The following is a 23,255-nucleotide window of genomic DNA, read 5'->3' as shown; positions in this document are numbered from 1 at the left end:
TTGCTGTGAAATGTTTCTATTAGAGAACAGTGGGTTCCTGCCCCTGTGGGCCTAAATGAAATGAGTTTTGATTAGAAATTACCTCTGAACCTCTGAAAGACAGTTTGTGCCCTAGGGGAGATTATAAAGGGGTTAAAGCAGCGCCCTCCTTTGAAGTAGCTGCCAGTTAATCTTTGTGAAGTAGCCAGGCTGTGGACTGAAGAGAAAGCCTTTTGTTTGTCCCCGAGACCAAATGGAATCAGAGGTGGTACATTGCTCAGGCAGTATATCACCTTCCACGAGAACATTCCTTAGCAGTGATTTCATAAGGAACAATAGGACAATACAAAACCTCTGATCTCTTTCTGGGTGTCCTGAAACTTCCTTCTCATTGTCATGAAAAGAACTAGGTAAGGATTAGCCCAGGGAAGGGAAGCAGCCCTTATTTATGGCAAGGTCCTAAGAAAAGAAGTGAGCAAAACCAGATCAGAGCCCTGCTCTCATGGGGCTTCAGTGTCGTGGAGGAGAAAGACTTTAATAATCACACAAATTAAAATTACTGCTGTGGTAACAACAATGAAGAGGCCATACACAGCACCAGGAAACCCTAAATGGGGACCGGATTTGGTCAGAGAGGTCAAGGAATATCTCCATGAGGAAGCGGTTCTTGAGCTGAGATTGGAATGACCTGGGTAAAGAGTACAGCCGGTGGGGGGAACAGCATGATCCTGGCTGGAACATGCTGTAGTGAGCATCCTCACATGACGACGTGTGGGGACCAGAGTTTGGGTCTCTGATTCGAAGAGAGTATTTAGTTTAAAAGGCAGTATATTGGAGGGGTAAAGCCTGCCAAGGTTTGAATCTCAACTCTTAACTACTTACGGTGCAAACTTCGGCAGGAGACCTTTACCTCGCTAAGTCTAATGTGCCTCCTCTGGAAATGGGGATGACAAATTAGAACACTGCTGTAATGATGACCATAATATTTATAAAAGTTGTATTTCTTATTGCAGAGGTTTTGACAGAAAGGAAAATATCTTCTCTGTATCACCATCCTTCAGCTGAAAGGAAGCATTCCATAATGATTTGCAATTAATTGAATTTATATTTGTAATATCATGGAAAAATCTTCTTTGACCTCAGGGTTAAGGGTCAAACACCTACTACGTCTACTCTCTAACTAGGACCAGCTTAAGGAAGTCCTCAAACCCTGTTAGGTATTTTGACGGGCTCAAGGATTTCGGCGAGTAAGAAGGGAAGCATTAGCGGGAAGTACTGACTTGGGTTTTACAGGAGGCATTCCAGGAGAGTAGAGCCAGGTGGTCCAGTCAACTTGATTGAGAAGATCAACCTGTGAACACGAAGAACACCGAGGTTGCTACCGAATAACTTTCTCCAATGGGGGCGAAAAATAAATCGAAAAACAGACTTTTAGGTCCTCAAATCTGTAATTTTGTCTACACTGACATGTCAAGATAATTTCTCAGTCTCTTTCCTAAAATAAATTTATATTAACCAGCATTCTGTTAAATAAAGCAGGAAAATTAAATACATACAAAAAACCACATTTCTGAAACCTACTATTGCAGATCTCTCTGAAACATTCACATGTTGTTGAGATCACATTTTACATAGGAAAAAGTACCATGAAAGGTTGAGTCTTAAATTCTAAACCAATACTACTATTAAGGAATTCAAATCAGCCTAACAAATAGCCATTAAATACAGGTATATTGGGCATAAAAAATAAGAAAGCTTTTAAAAAGCCAACCTTATCTTTAAAGTGGGAATACAGGAAATCCTTCCAGTCATCAGTGGTTATGCTCTTGTAGGAAAACTTCTCAACATAAGCCTTTAGGAATCCTAGGAAAACCTCTAATAGTAAAAGAAAAAAAAAACTGATTAATGGAAAGGTAACTACTTAATATTTTTTTCGGTGCATGGTATGGTATTCTTGACCATGGAGAACAGAGAACTTTCAGAGAACAGGGAAACCAATAAGGACTTTAGTGGTGAAAGAATGTTCAAATCAGAGGAGGTAGGACTTAAGCTGGGCCTTGAAGCATATATGTAATTTGGTGGAAGGGAGAAGAGAAATCCTAAATACAAGTAAGAGGACAACGCAATGAAGAAACAGAGAAGGAATCCACAACACAAATTCTAAAAGCAATCGCCTTAGTGTGACCAAGAGGAGGAGAACAAGATGGGACAGTCAGAATGTGTGCAGGTGAGGGAGGGCCTTCAAAGTCCACAGACAAAGGAGAACACCCAACACCTATCAGAAGGGGAAGGCTGCATACGTTCAGCACATCTATATCATGGACAACTCTGGTGGCATTAAAGAGCATAAGGCAGATTTGTATGTTCTGACATGGAAGGATGTCTGTGGAACACTGCTGAATTTAAAAAAAACAAAGGTAGAACAAATTTTATATATGTAAAAATGATCCATTTTCTTTTATTTTTTTAAGACTTAGAGAGAGAGCGAGCATGAGCAGGGGAGAGGGAGAAGTAGGCTCCCTACCTAGCAGGGAGCCCAATGCGGGACTCAATCCCAGGACCCTGGGATCATGACCTGAGCTGAAGGCAGACGCTTAACCTACTGAGCCATCCAGGTACCCCAATGATCTATTTTCTGTAATTAAAATATATTTGTCTGTTTGTTCACTTATACTTAGAAAAAGATCTGGAAGCATGCACACCGAACTGCTAACAGTGGTTACCTGGGGAATGGAAAGGGGCTGAAGGACTCTCACTTGTTACTCTTAGAAACTTCTGTACTACAGAATTGTTTTTCATTGAGTACATACTATTTTCCTAATTTTTAAAATACTGATGAGTTTTCTTTAAAGTTATGGAACACGATTTTGAATTCAGCATATTTAAGGTTTGAAGTAGAGAGGTCACATTAGAAGATGATACAGATTTTCTTCAGTAGCTACACACAGAATGAACCAGAAGAATAAAATGGAGCAAAAACAACAGTTAAAAATGCTTCCTTGGGCGCCTGGGTGGCTCAGTTGGTTAAGCGACTGCCTTCGGCTCAGGTCATGATCCTGGAGTCCCAGGATCGAGTCCCGCATCGGGCTCCCTGCTCGGCAGGGAGTCTGCTTCTCCCTCTGACCCTCCTCCCTCTCATGCTCTCTGTCTCTCATTCTCTCTCTCTCAAATAAATAAATAAAATCTTAAAAAAAAAAAAAATGCTTCCTTATTCTTCACATTGCCCTCAAAAAAAAAAAAAAAAAAATCAGAAAATGCCAACTACTTGCCGGGGCCCCCAAGAAGTTGTTCAAGGTAAAAGAGTAAAGCAAAGCCCTTCTCGTAGGGCACTGAAGAATATGCTACATCGGGGTCCACATTCGTCAGATCGACCACAAGTTTGGTGTAAGGATGCGTATCTCCAAAAGTCTTTATCTGCAAGACACAAAATTAGATGAACGTTCAAATATGTTGGTTATTAGCATGCAAGCAAACTAATAAGGAAGTATTACTTCACTCAAAGGGATAACTTTAGGGGAATCTAGAACTTAAACTGAGAGACTAGAAATTGTAGGGTATGTTAGCACAAATTTCTGTAAGTCTGTTAATGGAATGGCTACTTGTGTCATGTTCCATGATATTTCCTGCTCAGCAGTAGGCTTTATTCTTATAAAAAACTAGAAAAATGTTTCAATGCCTGGTCAGCAAATTCAGCCTTCAGGAGGGAGCCTGAAAAATTCAAACTAAGTAACTGACTAGATTAATTGCAAAGACCCAATGAGGTCCTACTGATCATGAACGTGACATTACACAGGCTAATCGCTGTATCAATAAGGTATTATACCAGGGCCCCTGGGTGGCTCAGTGGATTAAGTGTCTAATTCTTTCGCTTCGGCTCAACTCATGATCTCAGGGTCCTTGATTCGAGCCCCACGTCGGGCTCTGTGCCCAGCACAGAGTCTGCTTGGGGTTTCTCTCTCTCCCTCTGCCCCCCCCCTCCGACGCCCCACACACTCTCTCTCTCAGATAAATAAAGCTTTAAAAAAAAATGGAATATTATACCAGTATCTGCTTGATTTTCCACACCTGTAAGTATGGCTTTCTTGTTGCTACTTAGGAAAGCTAGTTTACAAACTAAACTTTCGAATGCCTATTCAACTTTGGAGAAATGCTTTTCAAAGCATGACTCACTTACCGAATTCTGTAGTTCTCCCCATCCTCCCAGCGCGTGAAAATGTCTGAACTTTTCACCAAACAGTCGTCCACAAATGTGGCGTTCCAAGTACACAGTATGTCCTTCGTTTAACCTGCAGAAAGGTTTTTTGTAAATAAAAAACAGTGACACAGCTGCAAGGAACAAGCAATTTAATCAAGGTATTTTCTTTTTGGCTTTAGTAAAGAATTGTAAAGCATGGACACTATGGTCTAAGCAGATTGCCTATTTGGCTACTGTGCATTCCATTCAGAACAATGGGAAGCGCAGCCCAGCAGATGGCAGCGGGGAAAATCCAACCATGGTTCTCATTTTACGTGCCCATGTATTAAAATGTGACCCTACCAGGAACAAAGTAACAAGCACGAGCCGAATGCCCCTACTCTACCTGACAGTGTGACAAGTGTTGTGGAATTTTTTTTTTAAACTGTCTACCAAAGAGACGATGACAAAGAAAAACAAGATACTGCCACAAAACAATTTAGAGTGGCGGGAGGCAGGGAAAGAAATTAAGAAGAAGAACCAATAAAGAAACATTAATAATAAAAAAATCTTACCAAAAGTGGTCCCAAGTTTTGTTGGTCACTAGATTTCCTGTCCAACTATGAGATATTTCATGCGCAATAACCTAAAGTGGAAATGATGTGTAGTAAATAGGGGAAGGGATTAGTGGTAGAATTAATCGCCTTACTCTAAAATAACTCTGTAAGTAAGCATTCTAGTTCTTTCAGTTCCACATTGTTCAATTTTTTTTTTTAACATCAGCTGAGATATTCAGGGAGTTAGCTGAGCAAACAAATCATCATTTAGCCAAAGACAAAAGTATGGTTTGAAAAATTAGAAACAAAAAATTATTTAGAAAATATTAAATGGACACAACTCTCCATTAAAATATATTTCATAAACATCTGAAGAGATCAGATCATAAAATGTTATGAAATCTATTAAATGTAACTGTTAATAGAACAACCCCTAATTATCTTTTATAAGCGTATCTTCAACATAACAATACAATGGATATTTAAAAAATCAGCTGACTTAATAGTTCTTTGAGGGTAAGACCACAATAACAAATTTTAACTTACATTGGAGAGTGACTTGTCTCCTGCCTAAAAAAGATGAAAATTACCTTAGTATTCAAATTACAGACTATATTTAAAAGACTGCCTACATCAGGACATATTCCAGCTTTAATAGTACGCTGTATTTCTACTGTCGCACTCAAAGGGGTTCAAAAGCAGAGTATGTATTGAGAAAATAAAACAAAAAAAGGGAGGACTAAAAAAATAGCATGATTCTTTCTCTCCCTCATCTGGGGAATTTTTCCATGACCAGGAAGGCCAGTATACCTATCTCCAACTTCCAGGAAACATTTCTCCTTCCATTTTTTTATATCTGTTCTTATTTCCCTTATGTACCTTATTCTTTCCTAATTACCCACAGCATATTTAGGAAAAGTCCGTAGTGATTTAAAGTAGCATACAAAGGCATATAAATTATAGTTATATACTGTAGGTCTAATCCTTCCCTATACATGCTAAAGTGAGTTTTTGTTCGTTTTGTTTGACCCGTCCCTACATGCCAAGTATAAATGGTCTAGTTTCTGTGTCTGCATACAGAACTCATCCATATATTGCTGTCCCCCAACGCCCCCACACACCTTGAATATAATATTCTTGACTCCCTAATGGCCAACTTATTTTCTTTTGAAAAAAATGAGATGATGAAAATGACCGTAATAAGCAGTAACATCAGGAAAAAGAGGTATATAAATAAGAGAAAATACCGTTTAGAACAAAGAGATGATCAGGAGCCTAAGGCTCTTCACACCCAGCTGTGTGTGTGAGAACTCAGCTGTGCGTGCAGACATGCTCACACTTACCAGCAGAGTGGGGGTTACGAACGTGAGGCAAGGATTCTCCATGCCGCCGTAAGGGAAGGACGGCGGCAGGACCAATAGATCATACTGCCCCCAAACATACGGTCCTCCCAGGTCTTCCGCAATTTTAAGCATAGATTCGGTCTGGAAAATGAGTGCATACATATTTACGTGTCTTAGTCATTACAATGATGAATTTCCTCAAAGTACCTGTTGCTTTCTACGAAGGTTATGAGTTAAGGATGCTCATTTTAAATTATATTGATGCAAAAAAAGTAGCAACTGCAAATCCACACAGGATAAGAGATATTTGATTCTCTTATCATATCACTTAACACCATCGCATTTCATACTTAAAGTCTTAATTCTATTGTCTACCAGGATTATTAAGAAGGGCAACTAAATGACCAACCTCAGAAAATTCGTAAGCAGACTTTTCCACCTGCTCTTTCTCAGACCAAACCAATGTTCTTGGGCCAATTTGCCTGCAAAATTAAAAGGCTTAATAAAAATGAAGTTCAAGACACATTACTTACTTCCTAGGAAAGAGCTAAAGTACTAGCTACACGTCCTGACGGTAGTAGTATGATTTACCATGTGCTTTTGGGGAGGACGGGAGGTTTAATTAATGGCTTCTCTGAGATACAATCCTGTTGTATGCACACCAATAAATAGGCAGCTCTATAAGGAGACCCTGTCTGGGCCAAATGAAAACAGAGACATAAGGTGCCCCCAAAGATTAGCTTACTGGCTCTGGTAAGAACTTTGGGGATCTAGTTTCCTCTCACAATCTCACAACTATAGAAACCCAGTCATGGCTCAGTAAGAGATTATTTGTTATGCATTTAAAGGTTGAACACTCATAGAAGAAGAAACAAATAGAAAAAGAAGGAAATCCTGTCACGTGCTAGAACATGGCTGAACCTTGAGCACATTATGCTGAGTAACCCAAGCCAGTTACAAAAGAACAAATACTCTCTGATTCCGCTTAGGAGGTCTCTAAAGTGTTCAAACTCATAGAAACAGAGAGGAGAATGGTGGTTACCAGGGGCTGGAGGGAGGTGGAAATGGGAGTTGTTGTTTATTTTTATTATTATTATTTTTTTATTAAAGATTTTTATTTATTTATTTGACAGAGAGAGACACAGTGAGAGAGGGAACACAAGCAGGGGGAGTGGGAGAGGGAGAAGCAGGCTTCCCACAGAGCAGGGAGCCCGACGCGGGGCTGGATCCCAGGACCCTGGGATCATGACCTGAGCCGAAGGCAGACGCTTAACGACTGAGCCACCCAGGCGCCCCTGGGAGTTGTTGTTTAAAGGGTACAGAGGTTCAGTTTTGCAAAATGGAACAGTTCTGAAAATCTGTTTCACAACAATGTGGATATACTGAACACTACTGACTACTGAGCTGTACCTGTAAAAATGGTTAAGGTGGTAAATTTTTGGGGGTTTTTAGCCACAATTTTAAAAAAAGAAGAAACAAATAGAACTATATATCACTTACATAGGACTAGAACACAAAAATATTTTTTTCATCTAAATTTCATCCTAAAAATTTTACGCGCACCAAACCCCAGACAAGATTTCACCAGGGTGTCCTGCCCCAGAGAGAGCAGTTGCTTCTCAAACTTTAATGTGCATACAGATGATCTGGGGAGCTTGTTCATATGCAAATTTTGATTTAGTAGCTCTGGGATAGAGCGCAAGAATTTGCATTTCTAACCAACTCCCAGGTGATGCCAAAGCTATTGGTCTCTAGACCACACTGGGTAGCAATGGTAACCCGCATTAATCCAACAAATTTAATGAGAGCCACAAGTATGAGCTGCATATGTAATTTTAAATTGCCTAGTGGTCACAACTGAAAAAAGCAAAATGGAAGCAGATGAAATCAATTTTAACAATATAGTTTGTTTAACCCAATATATCCAAAGTAGTATCATTTCAAGATGTAATCAACATAAAAATTATCGATGAAATATTTGACGTTCTTTTTTTCATACTAGGTGTCTAGAAATCTAGTGTGTATTTCACACTCCCGGCACATCGAAGGCCCCGTGTGGTTAACGGCTGTTGCATCCCACCCAGCATGTCTTGGCCCCACGGGCTACAAAGTCAGACAGCCTAGATCTGGGTCCTGGCCCTGACACTTCCTAGCTGCGTGACCCAGAGGCAGTTATTAATACTCACCGAGCATCAGTTTCTTTATTGGTAAGATGGGAAAAACAATCACATCTACTCCACAGAGTTGCGGGGGTTCCATGCCATAACGCACTGGGGTCGGCACACAATAAGCCCTTATAATGGTTAGCACTGTGACAATTACTAGAATTATCATTTAGTGAGTGTTTCCTGTAGGCCAGGAGCTTTACCTATATTGGGTCGGTTAATCCTCACAAAAATCCTTTGAAGTACATACTGTTCTTTCTAGTCTTTAGGTAAAAAAAAGGAAACTCAAGAGGTGAGCTGCCCAAGAATGTGGATAGTAACTGCTTGGAGCTGGACCTGGAATCTGAGTTTACCTGACTTCTCAATCTTGTCCACATTTCTGGCAATTTAAAGAATGTGACGACTACAGATATTCTTAATTTTCAGCTGTTTAGAAATAAGACTTAATTGGGCACCTGGGTGGCTCAGTTGGTTAAGCGACTGCCTTCGGCTCAGGTCATGATCCTGGAGTCCCGGGATCGAGTCCCGCATTGGGCTCCCTGCTCCGCAGGGAGTCTGCTTCTCCCTCTGACCCTCCCCCCTCTCATGTGCTCTCTCTCTCTCTCTCACTCTCTCAAATAAATGAATAAATAAAATCTTTAAAAAAAAAAAGAAATAAGACTTAATAAAAAATTAAGAAGGGTACCCTGCTATTGGTAAAATTTCAATAAAATCTTTTATTTCTGTAATATTTATAGGTGTCCAAGTGCTTTAACATATTTTACCTCACTTGTTTAACTAGGGAAAAGGGAGATATTACAATTTCAAGGATGAGGAAATGGAAGTTATGAGAAGTGACGGGTTCAAACGTATATTGGAATCCAGATCTCTAACTAAAGGCGAGAGTATGCTCATTCTGTAATACCTAGAAAATCTGAAGGGTGACTGGTAAAGACTTTTTCATTTAAAATTCATTGTTATTTACATTTTATAATTAGATTTGAATTTTTCCAGAGCTGTCAGTTTGGTATCTTGAGACGTGCACAAATGAGCTACTAGTTAATCTTGCCAGAGGTTCAAGATACTTGAAGTTTAATCTTTTTGTAAACCTCAAGATTTGTTCAAAAGCTCACCTGCTTTCTAAAGCTCCAACAACTAAAGCAATCAAGTAGCAGGGGATGGGCACCTAAAGGGGCAAAAAAAACAACAACACACACACATGCTCAAATTAGTACTTAGAAATGTTACAGAGTAAGATAATTCATATTTAAAAGTAAGTAAACTTCAAATCTCACCGTTCCCATTTTTAGGGGGTCAAATAGTTCAAAATTGTGATGTAAAACATTTCAAAACATCTATTTCTCTTTTATTTTACTAGGAAAGACAGCGTCTGAAATGTGAAAGACATGACTGCACATAATATTACCGGGTCCATTTCAAGCATTTCTCAAAAATTAACCCGTAAGAAGGAACTGTGCTTTTTTCTTAAGCTTTTTGGTTTTTTCCTTGACGTAAAACAATTTTTTACTTCCTTTTTTTAAAAACACTCCTGGTATATTTGAAAGACATATAAAATAATCCAGCAATAAGAGGATGCTGAAGGTTCGGGAGCTTGGAATCCCAGATGCTGGGGTGGGAGCAAAATTGTCCACTGTGGTTCAATTACATGTTCTCTTTAGAAGGTCAATTAAAAAAAAAAAAAACATACATAAACACATTTAATTCATTAAAGGTCAAAGATACAAGTCAAATTACCAGCTACATAGGAATTTTAACCGTAAGGACTGTAACAGAGTTGGGTTTTTTGGGGGGGGGGGGTCTAATATAGCTCTTCCATTTGTAAACACTAAATAACCACAGGCCTGCACTGTGGTAGGAGGGTGGACAAAAGTGTAACTTAAAACAACAGAAAACCTGCTGCTAACTGAGATGAGGGAGAATGGGATCAGGCCACACTCCCTACTTTGCTTATCCAGCAACCCCTTTCTTTAGTCCAGCTCTGTAAATAGAGCCCAACATTTTACAAGCACAAAAGAAATGAAGAACACAAAAGACAGAAGCTGCTTTTGAAATTCTGAAATATTTCAAAAGCAATTTTACTCTCTGGATGGATAAAAGCTATTTACAGTTCACTAGCAATTAGAACAAAAAAGGAGGCCCTCAGATCTTACTTTTTGGCTGAATTTATATATTTTCCTGCTCGGGTCTTCTGGGTCAGGTGCTTCTCCATCACGAATGGCACTCATAAGTGCCACCAATTCTTTAGGAACAGATACCTAATCAAGAAGAGAAGTCATTTCCAGTTCTAAAGAAAACAGTCTATGTATCTTAAACTGCATGTGTAATAGACAATGTGCCCAGTAAGTTTGGACATATCAGGTTTATAAATAAAATTAGCGATATATAAAACTGGCTTCTTTAAAAATGAATGTGAGGTATCTATCTATCCTTCATCCATCCATGTTAAGAGCATTTGGTAGAAACTAGATTAGAATTCCAGCTCTGCTACTTACTAACGGCATGGACTTGGGAAAATAATCTCCCTAAGCCTCAGTTTCCCCATCAAACAAGAGTAATTCCTCATAGGACTGCTGCAAAGAATAAGTAGGGAAGAAAAGCCCAGCAACCTTCCTGGCAGGGCTAGTCACCCCTGTCCTCCTCCACACCCTCAGAACAGATTCACAAGGTATACTCACTTTAGGACAGAGAATACAGTTTTGAACAGTTTTATATTTAAACCATACACTTGGAGTTACAAATCAAAGAGCTTTTTAAGGGTCATGATTGTGAGAAACTAAGAGTTATTGCCCAAAACTGTAAAATATTTTCTCTGGGAATTTGTATGGAAAAGATGCTGATGGAGCAAACCTTATGGTCATTTAAAAAAATTTTTTTTTAAGATTTCACTTATTTATTTGAGAGAGAAAGCAAGAGAGAGAGAGAGAGAGCACAGTGGAAGGAAGGGCAGAGGGAGAGGGAGAAGCAGGCTCCCCGCTGAGCAGGGAGCCCCCTTATGGTCACTTGAATGCGCACCCAAGCTCCATGATTCTGAGTTTTATTTCTAATGAATGCTAGAATCAACGGCTATCCCTTCAATATTAATGATCTAGCAAACATACATCCCGTGAAGTTCTAGATTTTCATATTCTTCTTGCCTGGCCCAGTATTTAAAGCTATTTCTGAGGCAGACACAGAATCAGAACCTCCAAAACCAATGCTACAACAACCGTAAGTCTAGAGCTAAAAAGCACTCGGGAAATAATTGAGTTCTGCTTCTTCCCTTTATTTAGGTGGCGATGTGTTATACAGATGAGACAACTCAGGGTTTTGAGGCCATAAGACTTGCCCCAGGTCATGCAGTTAGTAAGTGGTAGAGAAGAGTCCAAAACCTGGGATTCTTTGTCTCCAAGTATATGGTTTTCCACAGCACTATACATACTAGGTGTGGTTCAGTTGTGGGATGATCTCAGAACCAAGAAGCCCCCATAAAGACAGGTTAGTCCTCAATTCTATTTGCTTGGTCTGAGTAGGTCTGGCCTGGGACCTAGTATGTACATATGTAGGTATGTATGTCTTCAGTATTATTTAGTTAGTTAGTACTTATTTATTATTATAGTCCTTTTTGTAAAAGGATTAGCAGTACCTACAACAGGAATCAGGTGGACATGTAGTCAGATAAGTCTGCAATCTATGCCTGTTAGGGGACCTAGACAGAGGTTCACGTGGCTATAGAGGGCATTTCTAGAAACTTTAATCCTGCAAATGGTAGTTTTTTAAAGTTAAAAGATGTTTTCCCCAAATTCTTGTTTTGAGGTCCGCTATTCTGAATTCCTTTTAAAATCAGAATAGTACCCATTTCCTTTTATTACGCTTATGTTCAAAACTGCCTTTAAAAGAGAGATGCACTGCCAGAATCCTGGGATCCAGCTGCGCACTGGGCTCCCTGCTCAGCGGGGAGCCTGCTTCTCCCTCTCCCTCTGCCTGTCGTTCCCCCTGCTTGTGCTCTCTGTCAAAAGAATAAATAAAATCTTAAATAATAAATAAATAAATAAATAAATAAATAAAAGAGAGATGCAGGGGCGCCTGGCTGGCTCAATCGCTGGAGCATGTGACTCTTTTTTTTTTTTTTAAGATTTTATTTATTTGACAGAGAGAAAGACAGCCAAAGAGGGAACACAAGCAGGGGGAGTGGGAGAGGGAGAAGCAGGTTTCCCATGGAGCAGGGAGCCCAATGCGGGGCTCGATCCCAGGACCCCGGGATCATGACCTGAGCCGAAGGCAGATGCTTATCGACTGAGCCACCCAGGCACCCCTGGAGCATGTGACTCTTGATCTCAGGGCTGTAAGTTCAAGCCCCACGGTGGGTGTAGAGATTACTTAAAAATAAAATTTTTAGAAAAGAGACGCAAAATGAGGTCCACATCTTCTTTGTTACATATCTCATATAGAAGTTAATTAAGTCAAATATTACTAACTATAAAAATCCAGTTATTAACTCTGCTTATCATTTATACCACATTTACTTAAATGAGTCATTTAATTCAGTTAATAATTTGTGATACTTACCTCTGCGCTGTACGTTAATTTCACAGAAGGAGTGTCCTGGCAAGGAAGAACTGCTCTGCAGTGGATGGCCTGGGAGGGGGGAGGGAAAAAGAAGAAGCTATTCCCCTTTCTTATAAATCAAGTCATTCAGAAATTATTAAAATTGCAGCACTGCCCTTTGACACATTCTTTTTAAAAATACGTCTCCCATTTTTTTCAGATCGCAGATAGAAAAGCCTGATTTCCCATTTTAATGTATGGTCAATCCTCACGTTTCAGTTGAAGCATGAAGCAATGTTAAGCATCGTCTCCTACTCTCTGCTCAGAGTAACAGCAGTACTCAGTGATGCTGGTAGGGATCCTGAGCAAAAAGGCTCTTTAGTGAAATAAAATTGAGAACCATGCATACTACATCCCTGTCTTAAAGAGTCATTTGGAACATTAGCCTCCTGGAGACTCTGAAAAGGCCTACAATAAAGAAACCTGTTTGAATTCTTACACTTGTTTTAACAGGAAACTATCTTGCTCTGGTTAATTATTAACATCTAATGGGAAGCCCATTAGATGTTCTGAGGAAAACAGTTTGGGGAGTGTTGCTAGATGCCTGACATTCCAATCTTGCAGCAAACTTTCAAAGTAAAAAGTAAGAAGAAAAGGAAGGAGAAAGAACGGTTTTTCTCAATACCATCTAGACTTGTATTTAAATTTGAGTCTAAGGTAGTATCTATTACTTAGGAATATTGAGAGGATTAAATGTGCAAAGTATCTAATATAATGTTGGAAAATACAGTTAGTGTTTAATGAAATGAGTTCCTTTAGTTGTAAATTATTTAATTACTAACGGAATTAGTTTTTTTCCCTTTCAGAAGATAGTTTGATATGTATTACCCTTGTGACAGACTGTCTCTACTGATAGGATTCTTTATTCTTAGTTTTTAAACAGAAAACAGAAATAGTTTAAATTGTATCATTTTAAAGATCATTTAATATGTTTACATAACATATACATTTGTAAAAGCATAAGGAAAATCTGGAATGGTTGCACACCTAACTCAGTGGTGGTTACTTCTGGGCAATGGTACCTGGAGAAGACTGAAAAATCTGATTTTTCACTTTCCACTTCTTTACTGTTTTGTTTTGGTTTTTTTTAAGATTTTGCTTATTTATTTGAGAGAGAGAGAGTGGGGCAGGGAGGGTCAGAGGGAGAAGCAGGAAGGCAGTCACTTAACCAACTGAGCCACCCAGGTGCCCTCCACTTCTTTACTGTTAACACTTTTCATAACCAGTACCTATTACTTTTGTCTTATTAATTTTTCCTTTCTATTTCATAACCATTTCTTGAGTGTCCACTCAAGAATGCCAAGTTCTATGCTAGGTGCTAGGATTATAAATATAAATATGACCTAGACAGTCCACTTTAAGTGGACATGATTTCAAATTGAAGGGAGTTTCTTTTTAAAAGTGATATATGAATATGTTAATAATGAGATAGCAATGAAAATATATATCATTTTTATAACATAAATTAAAATACTATCTTAGGTAAGACCTGAGTATCCATAAGACCACTGTCCACTTTGCTTCAGTAAACTGAATGTGCTGGGAATTTTTTGTATAATAAATCATTCCAGAACTTTTTGTACCTGGCACTGACTAAAGAGATATGGGTGTTCCTTCCCAGAAGTCTGTTCAGGAGTGAGCCACTGAAGAGCCGAAGATTTTGGAGATGTCTCAAAAGAAATTTCTATAACGACTTCTTGATTTCTGTATGCAACAAACAAATATATTAGTAGAGTATAATTTAATCTAACTAAAGTTTGAATTCATAATGCACAGACTAAATAATACAAATGATATTTTATAAGGTCTTGTTACTGATGGAGAGTAAGCTCTAGGAATGCTGCATCCCCAGTTCTTACCTGAATGCCTGCCTCTGGATCCCTTCCACCCTACCACGCCAAGTGCTTAGGAAGACATAATAGGGACTAATATTCATTGAATACACCACTGTGTGTCACGCACTTTGCACCTGTGGTATCATGCAATCTTTCATGACAGTGGGAAAGCGGAAGAAATAATTTTGGAAGTTTGACTACCACACAGCGGTGGGTGCCAGAGGATGACACCGAGCAGTGCTGGTCTGCAAACAGTTACTGGACAAGTCAAGAAATGGAGAGTAAGCCTTTAGAAACTTGTAGAGTCACTTTTACGTCCACTGAATCTAGGGATCAAAAACATGTGCTTGCTTTTAATCTCTTCTTCCTAGTAATTCATTTTTATTGCATTTTATAAAAGAATCAGTCTGTGACAGACTGGAAATAACAAGAACTGGTCCTTTGCCCCAGATAGTTTGAGCAGTACTGATAATGAGGAAATAGCAAGAACTCTGGAGACCAACCTCGCGCCGGTGTGTGAGTCCTGCCTCTGCCACCTACTGGTGGTGCTGTGAACTGGGGCAGATTACTTGACTGCTCTGGGCCATCGTTCTTGATCTGTAGAATAGGGTCAATGATATCTACCTCACAAGTTACATGCAGGTGTTTCCCTTCTTTTTCTTTTTTTAAGATTTTATTTATTTTATTTGAGATAGAGAGCACGAGAGAGAGTGAGCATGAGCAGGGGTAAGGGCAGACGGAGAGGGAGAAGCAGGCTCCCCACTGAGCAGGGAGCCCCACGTGGGGCTCAATCCCAGGACACTGGTATCATGATCTGAGCTGAAGGCAGTCGCCTAACAGACTGAGCCACCCAGGTGCCCTGCCCTTCTCTTTCTTAAACAGCCAAGAGAAGGCATGAAAACATTGGCCATTGAAAGGTGGGGTCAATCACCCTTGTTTTAGGCCAATGGTTTTCCACCCTTTTTCCCCTTCCCAATTTATCAAGGAGTGGGATATACTCCCAGGTCATCCTGAAATGCCTCCTTAAGATGGCATGCACCCATCATCACTCTAGACCACTCCCATGATCAGTAAAGAAGTAACAGTTATCAAAAGTTCTATTCTTGAGTATTTTATACAATGAATTTCTTTAGAGTCTTAAGAACATATAATTTTCACTATAAGCTTTAATCTGAACAGCAGACCAGTAAGAACACCAATTACTACATACACACAAACTAGAAATAGGAAAGGAAAATTGTTTAAATTAAAAACATTTTTCTCCATTATTTAGCTATATAAAAGATAAGGATAACATTCATACTTGCTCAGAGCAATAGGAAGAGAGATTTCCATTGGTGATCCTTTGTAACTTTGTTTTTCTCCAAGAGTATATTTGACTTCTTGTCCATTGATGACCACTTTTTCTATCGTGAGGTCCTTTGTATCCAAAGTCTAGAATTAAGTAAGTATTTTTAAATGATAAGAAAATTGTTTAATATACACCAGAGAACATGAATATTAGATAGAGATTAACTATAATGATTACAGTATAGAACTAGATGCTCATAGAGAGTAAAATAGAGTGAAATTACAGGAATTAAAGGAGTCAAAAGTTAGTGTAGGTCCTGTCTCTTGGGACTCTAAGCTTCCTGAAAGATTTTTCATTCTAAAGTTTGCATATACATATTGTTAGGTAATTCTGGGATAGTCACACAAATTTACGGTTTTAAGTGTAAGTCAAATCTAAGTTAAAATGCCTTTGCCCCTGTCTCCTAAAACTTAACTTCTCTGCCACAAAAAAAAAAAAAAAAATCATCTATAGCTTAAGCTTCACCATGACTCCTTACCATATATTTCTTCCTGGAATTCATATAGTCCAGCTCCTATGTACTTTCATATATCCGGAATTTAAAACAAACCTTGGCACTTGTTAGGCAAATAAGCGGGCTGCACATCGCCGTTATGTATATCGAAAGAGCCCAACCTGGTGTGGCAAGTCCGACCGAATGATCTACACAGGACCGAGAGAGCGTATCTACTTGCCATGGCCCATTTTGAACAACTGCTTTGGGCAGGAAAGGAGAGGCAACAAGCCTCTGAGTGTTCTCCATCCCCCTAATCCTCTGGGCCCTAGAGACCATACCTTTCACTATCTCTCAACTAATCTCTTGTTCTAGAATCGTCCACCTTCCTATGCCGCAAGACTGTTTCTGAACAACCTAAACAAGTCTCCCATGTTATGTTTAAAACTTCTCCTGATCCTTCTGCCCTGATAACTATTCATTTGTCTCCTCCCTTTCTTAGACTCCATGGGCAACCTGTGGCTGCTATTTCCACTTCTTCATCAATCTCTCCTCCTTCCCTCTCTTCAGTCTGGCTTGCAACTCCTCTGCTACTGAAAGGGGATGCCTCCTGATCAAGAGGTCTTTCTGCTCAGTAATCTGGACCTCTGTCCGCTCATAACCCTTATGGGCCACATCATCTGTTTGAAGTCCTTTCCTTGGCTTCTTTGACTTTATACATAAATGGTTTTCTTACTCGTCTAATGCTGTTTCTTCCCCTCCTTTCTAGCTCCTAAAAATGGATTTGTCCCAATGTTCTAGCCTCGATCCCTTGATTTTTTTTTTTTTAAAGATTTATTTATTTATTTATTTAACAGAGAGAGAGAGAGAGAGAGAGAGCATAAGTAGGCAGAGCGGCAGACAGAGGGAGAGGGAGAAGCAGGCTCCCCGCGGAGCAGGGAGCCCGATGCGGGACTTGATCCCAGGACCCCGGGATCATGACCTGAGCTGAAGGCAGCCGCTTAACCAACTGAGCCACCCAGGCGCCCCCCCTTGATTTTTTTGAAAAAGATTTTATTTATTTATTTGAGAGATAGCATGAGCAGTGGGAGGGGCAGGGAGAAGCAGGGAGCGCCCTACGTGGGGCTGGATCCCAGGACCCTGGGATCTTGACTTGAGCTAAAGGCAGCTGTTTAACCAACTGAGCCATCCAAGCATCCCTGGATCCCTTGATTTTCTTGCCATATTGGACACACTCCCTAGTTCTCGCTCATCCCACATCACCAACCAATTCCTCTGTGCTGATGACTACTATTTCTACAGTCGGTCGGTATCCCTTCCCCCAGGACTGCCGCTGGATCTCTTAGTTGCCTGCTTGACATTTCCAAGGGAAATATGGCCTCATATTCAATGGGCTTCTAAAAATTCTAAAAATGAAGCCACCCTTATGTCCCCTAATTCATTCTCTCCCTTGATTTCTCTCTTCCGTTAACAGAATCCACAAGGTACCTAAGGTTTGGGACATTCAAATAATCCACAATTGATCCCACTGCCCAAGCCCCCATAGCCAATTAACACGTTTTTCTTTCACACTGTCCTCATACTTTTTTCTCTTTCCTTCTACCACCACTCTGGGTCAGACCCTGCCTTAGAACTGCCTGCGATCTGATCTCCCTACCTCTGGCATCTTTCTACTGAAATCTGGCCGGCAATAGCATGCAGAGTTAGAAGGCCAGTTACCTCTCTTTCAGACTAGTTCATTGCATGATAAACTCAGGAAAAGTCACAAGGGCAATCATTAATTTGATTTCTACCTCTCTGGAGTCAACAATATTTAGGTGGAAAGAAATCTCCATTCTGGTTTGGTTTTTGTTTTTTTTTTTTTTTAAAGCGGCTGAATTTGTTAGGGGTGTCATCTGTTTTCCTCCGAATAGGTAATTATTCCTTTTGGGTTACTTTCTTTCAGGGGTACCTCAACAATTGCTACTCTGTATTAGTAGAACTGACTTATCTTCTTGCACTTGCATATTCAGAATATTTGGTTTTATTAGGTTTATATCTTATTAAGAATAGGGTTACTCCTTTGTCCCTTCATATTCCAGTATCTATTTCTGGCTATCTGACTTATTTTAAAAACTTGATTAGAATATCTATGTCTATAACTACTCGTGTTTATACTGCTTTTACAACCATAAGGATGAATCAACTGGCTCATTTCCCAGAGGGACATATTTGATTATCTGTATTGCCTAAACTTCTCAAATCTAATCGGAATCAGAAGAGCCAGATTATTGTCATGACTATTTTTTGAAATCTTTTTCATATCCTCTGTACTTATTATAGTAGTCAGTCCACATCTCTCCTATAGCATTTACTGTACCACATTAGAATGGTATGTTTTCTACTAGATTGAGGGTTCCTAAGAAGACACAGAATGTTACTTAGGCTTGCATTCCCAGAGTTTAGCACAGTGCCTGAAAAAATCGTAGGTATCAATTAATGCATGAAGCAAGTCCTGAGCCAAGAGAAAAGAGAAAATGCAGTGTTTAAGCCATATATTGCCAAGTCTTAACCTCAAATATCATTCTCAAATTACTTAAGAAATTCCCCTTCAAATTTCACTAATAAATGTTGTTAAACAATTGATCAAAAAGAGTAATAGAAAAAAAAAAAGGAAACTGGGTGGTTGAAAGTTGGAACTAGTACTTTTCAACAAAGTTTTACTGAACACCCACTATATATATAAGGCTGAGATACCATATGTAGTTATAAGAAACAGACCTACCAACAGTAGGAAGTTATTAGGGATATAATTTACTATATCTCACAGTATCCTCATTGAATAACACCCCAAAAAACAGTTCTACTTCTAAGCAGCTGGCTAACTGCCATGTTATAACTAATTCCCTTTTTGCACAGGCTGCTGGGAAGCTCCCCGTAAACCTCACAACCCACTTCTTTTTTCCTAGGGCCTTATGCCATGTGTTTGATTTTCTCTATCCTTATTCTCTATTCCTCCAAATTCTTAAATTGTTTTTAATTTTATTATACTGTATATGTTGTTTTAAGTGGACTCAAATTCTTTCTGTGACAACGCATCGCTTAAATTAAAAAGCTTTAGGCCTCAGTATTATGTCTCTATCTACATTTTCTACTTGTTATGTGCAGGGTGCCATAATGAAAAAAAAAAATGGGGTTATTGTTAAAACCCAAACCAAAACAACACCTTGATTTGGTTCCCAGCTCAGCCATTTACTTAGTGAAGACCCGAGGGTTTGCAGCCGTTAAGATCTGTGTTCACTTCCTGGCTTCTGCCACTTACTAGTATATGATCTTGGCCAAGACATTAAAACCTCTTTGAGTCACCAGCTGACAGAACACCTAAAAAAGGTCAAAATTTCAATAAAAGAAACAAATGCTTGGAAGTTATCACAAATGAACACTGAACTTGAGCACAAATAACCCAAAACTTCAAAAGGATTTTTAGAAAAGCTGGGATTTAGTCCTAGTAGAGCTCCTTCAACATTCCCCAGCATCAAGGACTCCAAGAATGGAGAGAGCAAGGACACTTGATGTCCTCAGCAAGCACGGCCACTGGGTCATCTCACCTCCAAGATACAGTTAGCACTATGACTAGTGCAGCCCATATAAGGCTTAGGCACTGCACTCAAACTGAATTCACCCATCAGTTCATCAAACGTTTGAGTGTCTACATGGCAGGTGCTATACTAAGAACATGATACAAAGAGCCATGAAACATAGCCCTACCTTCAAGAGACTGTAATCTAGTGGAGGAGAGAAGCTGAGTTTGAAGAAGCAAAACCGAACTCTTGGCCTCAAGTTGCCACTATATATAAGCAAACAATTATAAACAGATTTCACCACAAGTAGCCTTCCTTGTATAAAATCTAACATTATTATCATGCTAGGCTCCAATTTACTAAACAGACATGCCAACCAGACATCATGATTTAAAAGTCTCCTCTCAGATTTGGGGAGTGCAAAAACAACGGGCAGCTTTGAGGTTGGAACATTGAAGGTACATTCTTTTCAAAATTTAGGCATTCTGTCTCTTGCTTCCTCAAGGATCAGAGGTCAACCTTTATTTGTACAAAATAGGTGAGAGTGCAAGGTCATAGTAAGTAGTGATAAACTATCAAAATCTACTTTCTTTTAATAAAAAGGGAAATCTCATTGAGACGGGACTTCAGCCAATCCTGCCAGGGCTAAGCTGCCTGCAATAAAAGCACGGTACTTCAAGCAGACCAAAGTACAACCTACAGGGAAGTAGTTATCTTCTTGCTTGTAATACCTTATTTTCTTCCTGTAGTATTTTTGGTGACTAAATATCAATACATAGGGGAGTCGACCTACTTTTCAAATCAGAATTAGTCTAGCAAGATGTTAAAGGACAAAGAGTAGGTTACCTGCTCTATTAGTTCACATTAATGAACTCAAAATATACTCCTATGACACAAACAGGAGTCATGAGAACCATCAATTCTTATCTAAATTTATTATTATGCCCAATTAATTGACCCCACTGATTTCCCACGATCAAGCCTACAACATTCAGTGATCAGGTTGCTTAATGTCGTTCTTAAGTAGATATCACAATACTCTATGCACGATACACTGTTGTTGGTCTTTTCCTGTCCCTCTTATTTCTAAAATGCTCACCTATGAAATTTTTCAGGTGAGAGGTACAATCCAAATACTATCACTTTGAGTAAGAACACTGAAAACAGGTTATGTTGTACAGATAAAATAATTTAGTAACATTCCATAAATCTAAACAAGTTTTTCATTACTGAAGTGGCTTAGTGATGTTGTAGAAGTATATTACTTTCTACGAAGCGCAATTAATTCCTCGCTCCTTGGAACCAACCATAATACATTGTATTGAGAGATATGCTTAGAAAGCCTGAATGCTCCGCCCGTCATTACATTATTTGAAGAGAAGGCCGGTAAGAATCACGACCCTGGAGAAAAAGAGCTGTATCTAGAGTTGCTGAGACTGGAAGTATCCAAGCAGGGGGTAGGGAGGGGTCTCAAACCTACGGGGTTTGAGAATGACTGGTAGAGAGACTGAGGGAAGACTCCCATGGGTCGACGGGTCCTATCCTGCAAAAGTGCGGGCTGAAATAAGGTGCCTGGGAGGAAAGGGTCGGATCAACATCGGCAGGGCAGAGGGTCTGAGACTTAGATGAGACTATGGCCTGAGGAAGGTGCGCTGGGGATTGGAAGAAATTTGGGGCCTGAGGAGGGAGTTCTGGGCTGCAGGCCGAGGAAATGGGGAGGCCACAGGGGGCTTAGCGCTGGGAACTAGGATAGCGGGGAGGGAGGATTCGGGCTAAAATGAAGCCTGAACGCAGGATGAGAGCAGGACGTGGATGCGGTGCTAGGATGTGCTAGGGACTGGGGAGGGGCGTCTGGGGAGTGGGGTGCAGGAGGAGACACTGAGGTATATGTAGCGGGTGACGGAGGGATGCAGAGACAGAAGTGGGATTGGGAAGAGGTGATACAGGGTGAGTGGGGGGCGAGGAACGGAAGGCTGAGAAATGAGTGAGGGCTGAAAGGGAGGTGAGGAATAATGAGTTGCGGGCTGTGGAGGGGCACCGAGGGATGCGCGGGGCAGACCCGAACGTGGGACTGGGAAGGGGCAGCAGCGGGGTGAGGGACGAGAAGCGGGCGGCCGGGGAAGGCAGGCACTGGGCGCGCGTCCCACCGTACCAGGCTTCGCAGATTGTCCTCCTGAGACTGCACCGTGAGCGCGGCGGTGCCGGTCAGCACCCGGCGGGTAAAGTCGACGCTGCAGCGCAGGTGCAGGTGCTTGGTTCGGCAGATCGAAGCCGGAGAGGCCAAGGAGCACGAATCCACTACCTCGGGCATGGCTCTGGGGAGTCTCTCCGCACGACGATCCGCAACCGAAAACCCAACAGCCAGACTACTCGACTGAGAGGTAGAGGAGAGAGAGAGGGAGGTAAAGAAGAGCAAGAGAGGCTCGTGGCGCCCGCCGGGAAGGGAAGTTTCTTAAAGTGAGAGAAGAGTGAGGTGTAGCGTGGATGGAACTACAAGTCCCGTGGTGCAGCGCGACAAGGCTTGCGCTTTGCTCCCTGGGAGTGTGGTGTGGAGAGGTGCTGAGAGGACCCGGAGCATTCCTGAAAGGGGAGGAGGAGGAAGAGGAGAGTGGAGCCAGCTGGAGGACCGCGGGCGGACGGAAATGATCAGAAGTGCAACGGGGAGAACAATCGAATGCTTCCATTTTAGTTTCGTTCAACTTCGGTGGAAGTTGCAATGGCAGAATGTCAAACCTATTGGCGGTAGCCAATAATAAGGACGGAGCAGGGTGATAAGCAATAAGAGTCTTGTCGGAAGAGCTGCTTGCGTGCGGTTCCTCGTTAGTATAGTGGTGAGTATCCCCGCCTGTCACGCGGGAGACCGGGGTTCGATTCCCCGACGGGGAGGCACGAGAAAAGTCTACTTTTTGGTTTTCTTTTCTTTTTTTTTTTAAATCGGAATACAACCACCACGATGAAAATACTTCTCCAAACATTTTAAAAGTTAATACGAAAGAAATAATGCCAAATTAGCTGTAGCTTTACATTTTAAGAGTTGTTTCGTTTCTGGCTTGCCATGTTGGCAACCCAACACACGCTAACATTTGTTGTCAGTTCAACAAATTTTTCTTTAGTGCTTATTATGTACATTTCCAGGCCCTGAAGAGCAAAAACTGAATAAGCCAATATTCCCATTTCAGAAACTTAGGAAGGTCATTTCAATATACTGTAATGAGAGAATTCTGTGATAGGCGTATGTGTGGGCAGCAAGATTGGAATGCAGAGCTGGGACATC

The 23,255-nt window shown here is 40.5% G+C and overlaps 1 protein-coding gene and 1 non-coding gene across 2 annotated transcripts in view; one reads left to right on the top strand and one right to left on the bottom strand.

Moving 5' to 3' along the window:
- Nucleotides 1-22,378, bottom strand: part of LTA4H (leukotriene A4 hydrolase) — a 33,133-nt gene extending 10,755 nt beyond the window's left edge. Inside the window, exons 1-14 of the mRNA XM_021687338.2 lie at nucleotides 22,134-22,378; nucleotides 15,941-16,071; nucleotides 14,386-14,506; nucleotides 12,764-12,832; nucleotides 10,369-10,473; nucleotides 9,331-9,383; nucleotides 6,463-6,535; nucleotides 6,054-6,194; nucleotides 5,257-5,280; nucleotides 4,729-4,799; nucleotides 4,154-4,265; nucleotides 3,249-3,393; nucleotides 1,751-1,854; nucleotides 1,260-1,330 (exon numbers count right to left, since the gene is read on the bottom strand). Coding sequence (XP_021543013.1) covers nucleotides 1,260-1,330; nucleotides 1,751-1,854; nucleotides 3,249-3,393; nucleotides 4,154-4,265; nucleotides 4,729-4,799; nucleotides 5,257-5,280; nucleotides 6,054-6,194; nucleotides 6,463-6,535; nucleotides 9,331-9,383; nucleotides 10,369-10,473; nucleotides 12,764-12,832; nucleotides 14,386-14,506; nucleotides 15,941-16,071; nucleotides 22,134-22,292 — 1,379 coding nt within the window. The 5' untranslated portion in view covers nucleotides 22,293-22,378. The remainder of the gene's footprint in view (nucleotides 1-1,259; nucleotides 1,331-1,750; nucleotides 1,855-3,248; nucleotides 3,394-4,153; nucleotides 4,266-4,728; nucleotides 4,800-5,256; nucleotides 5,281-6,053; nucleotides 6,195-6,462; nucleotides 6,536-9,330; nucleotides 9,384-10,368; nucleotides 10,474-12,763; nucleotides 12,833-14,385; nucleotides 14,507-15,940; nucleotides 16,072-22,133) is intronic.
- Nucleotides 22,379-22,795: 417 nt separating this feature from the next.
- Nucleotides 22,796-22,867, top strand: TRNAD-GUC. Its single transcript has one exon. It is a non-coding gene; the product is annotated as a tRNA-Asp (tRNA).
- Nucleotides 22,868-23,255: the final 388 nt, after the last annotated feature.

The sequence above is a fragment of the Neomonachus schauinslandi genome, chromosome 5 (genome assembly GCF_002201575.2).
Source record: "Neomonachus schauinslandi chromosome 5, ASM220157v2, whole genome shotgun sequence".
Lineage (NCBI taxonomy): Eukaryota > Metazoa > Chordata > Mammalia > Carnivora > Phocidae > Neomonachus > Neomonachus schauinslandi.
Note: the sequence above shows the minus strand (reverse complement) of the source record. Positions and strands in the feature narration are given on the sequence as shown.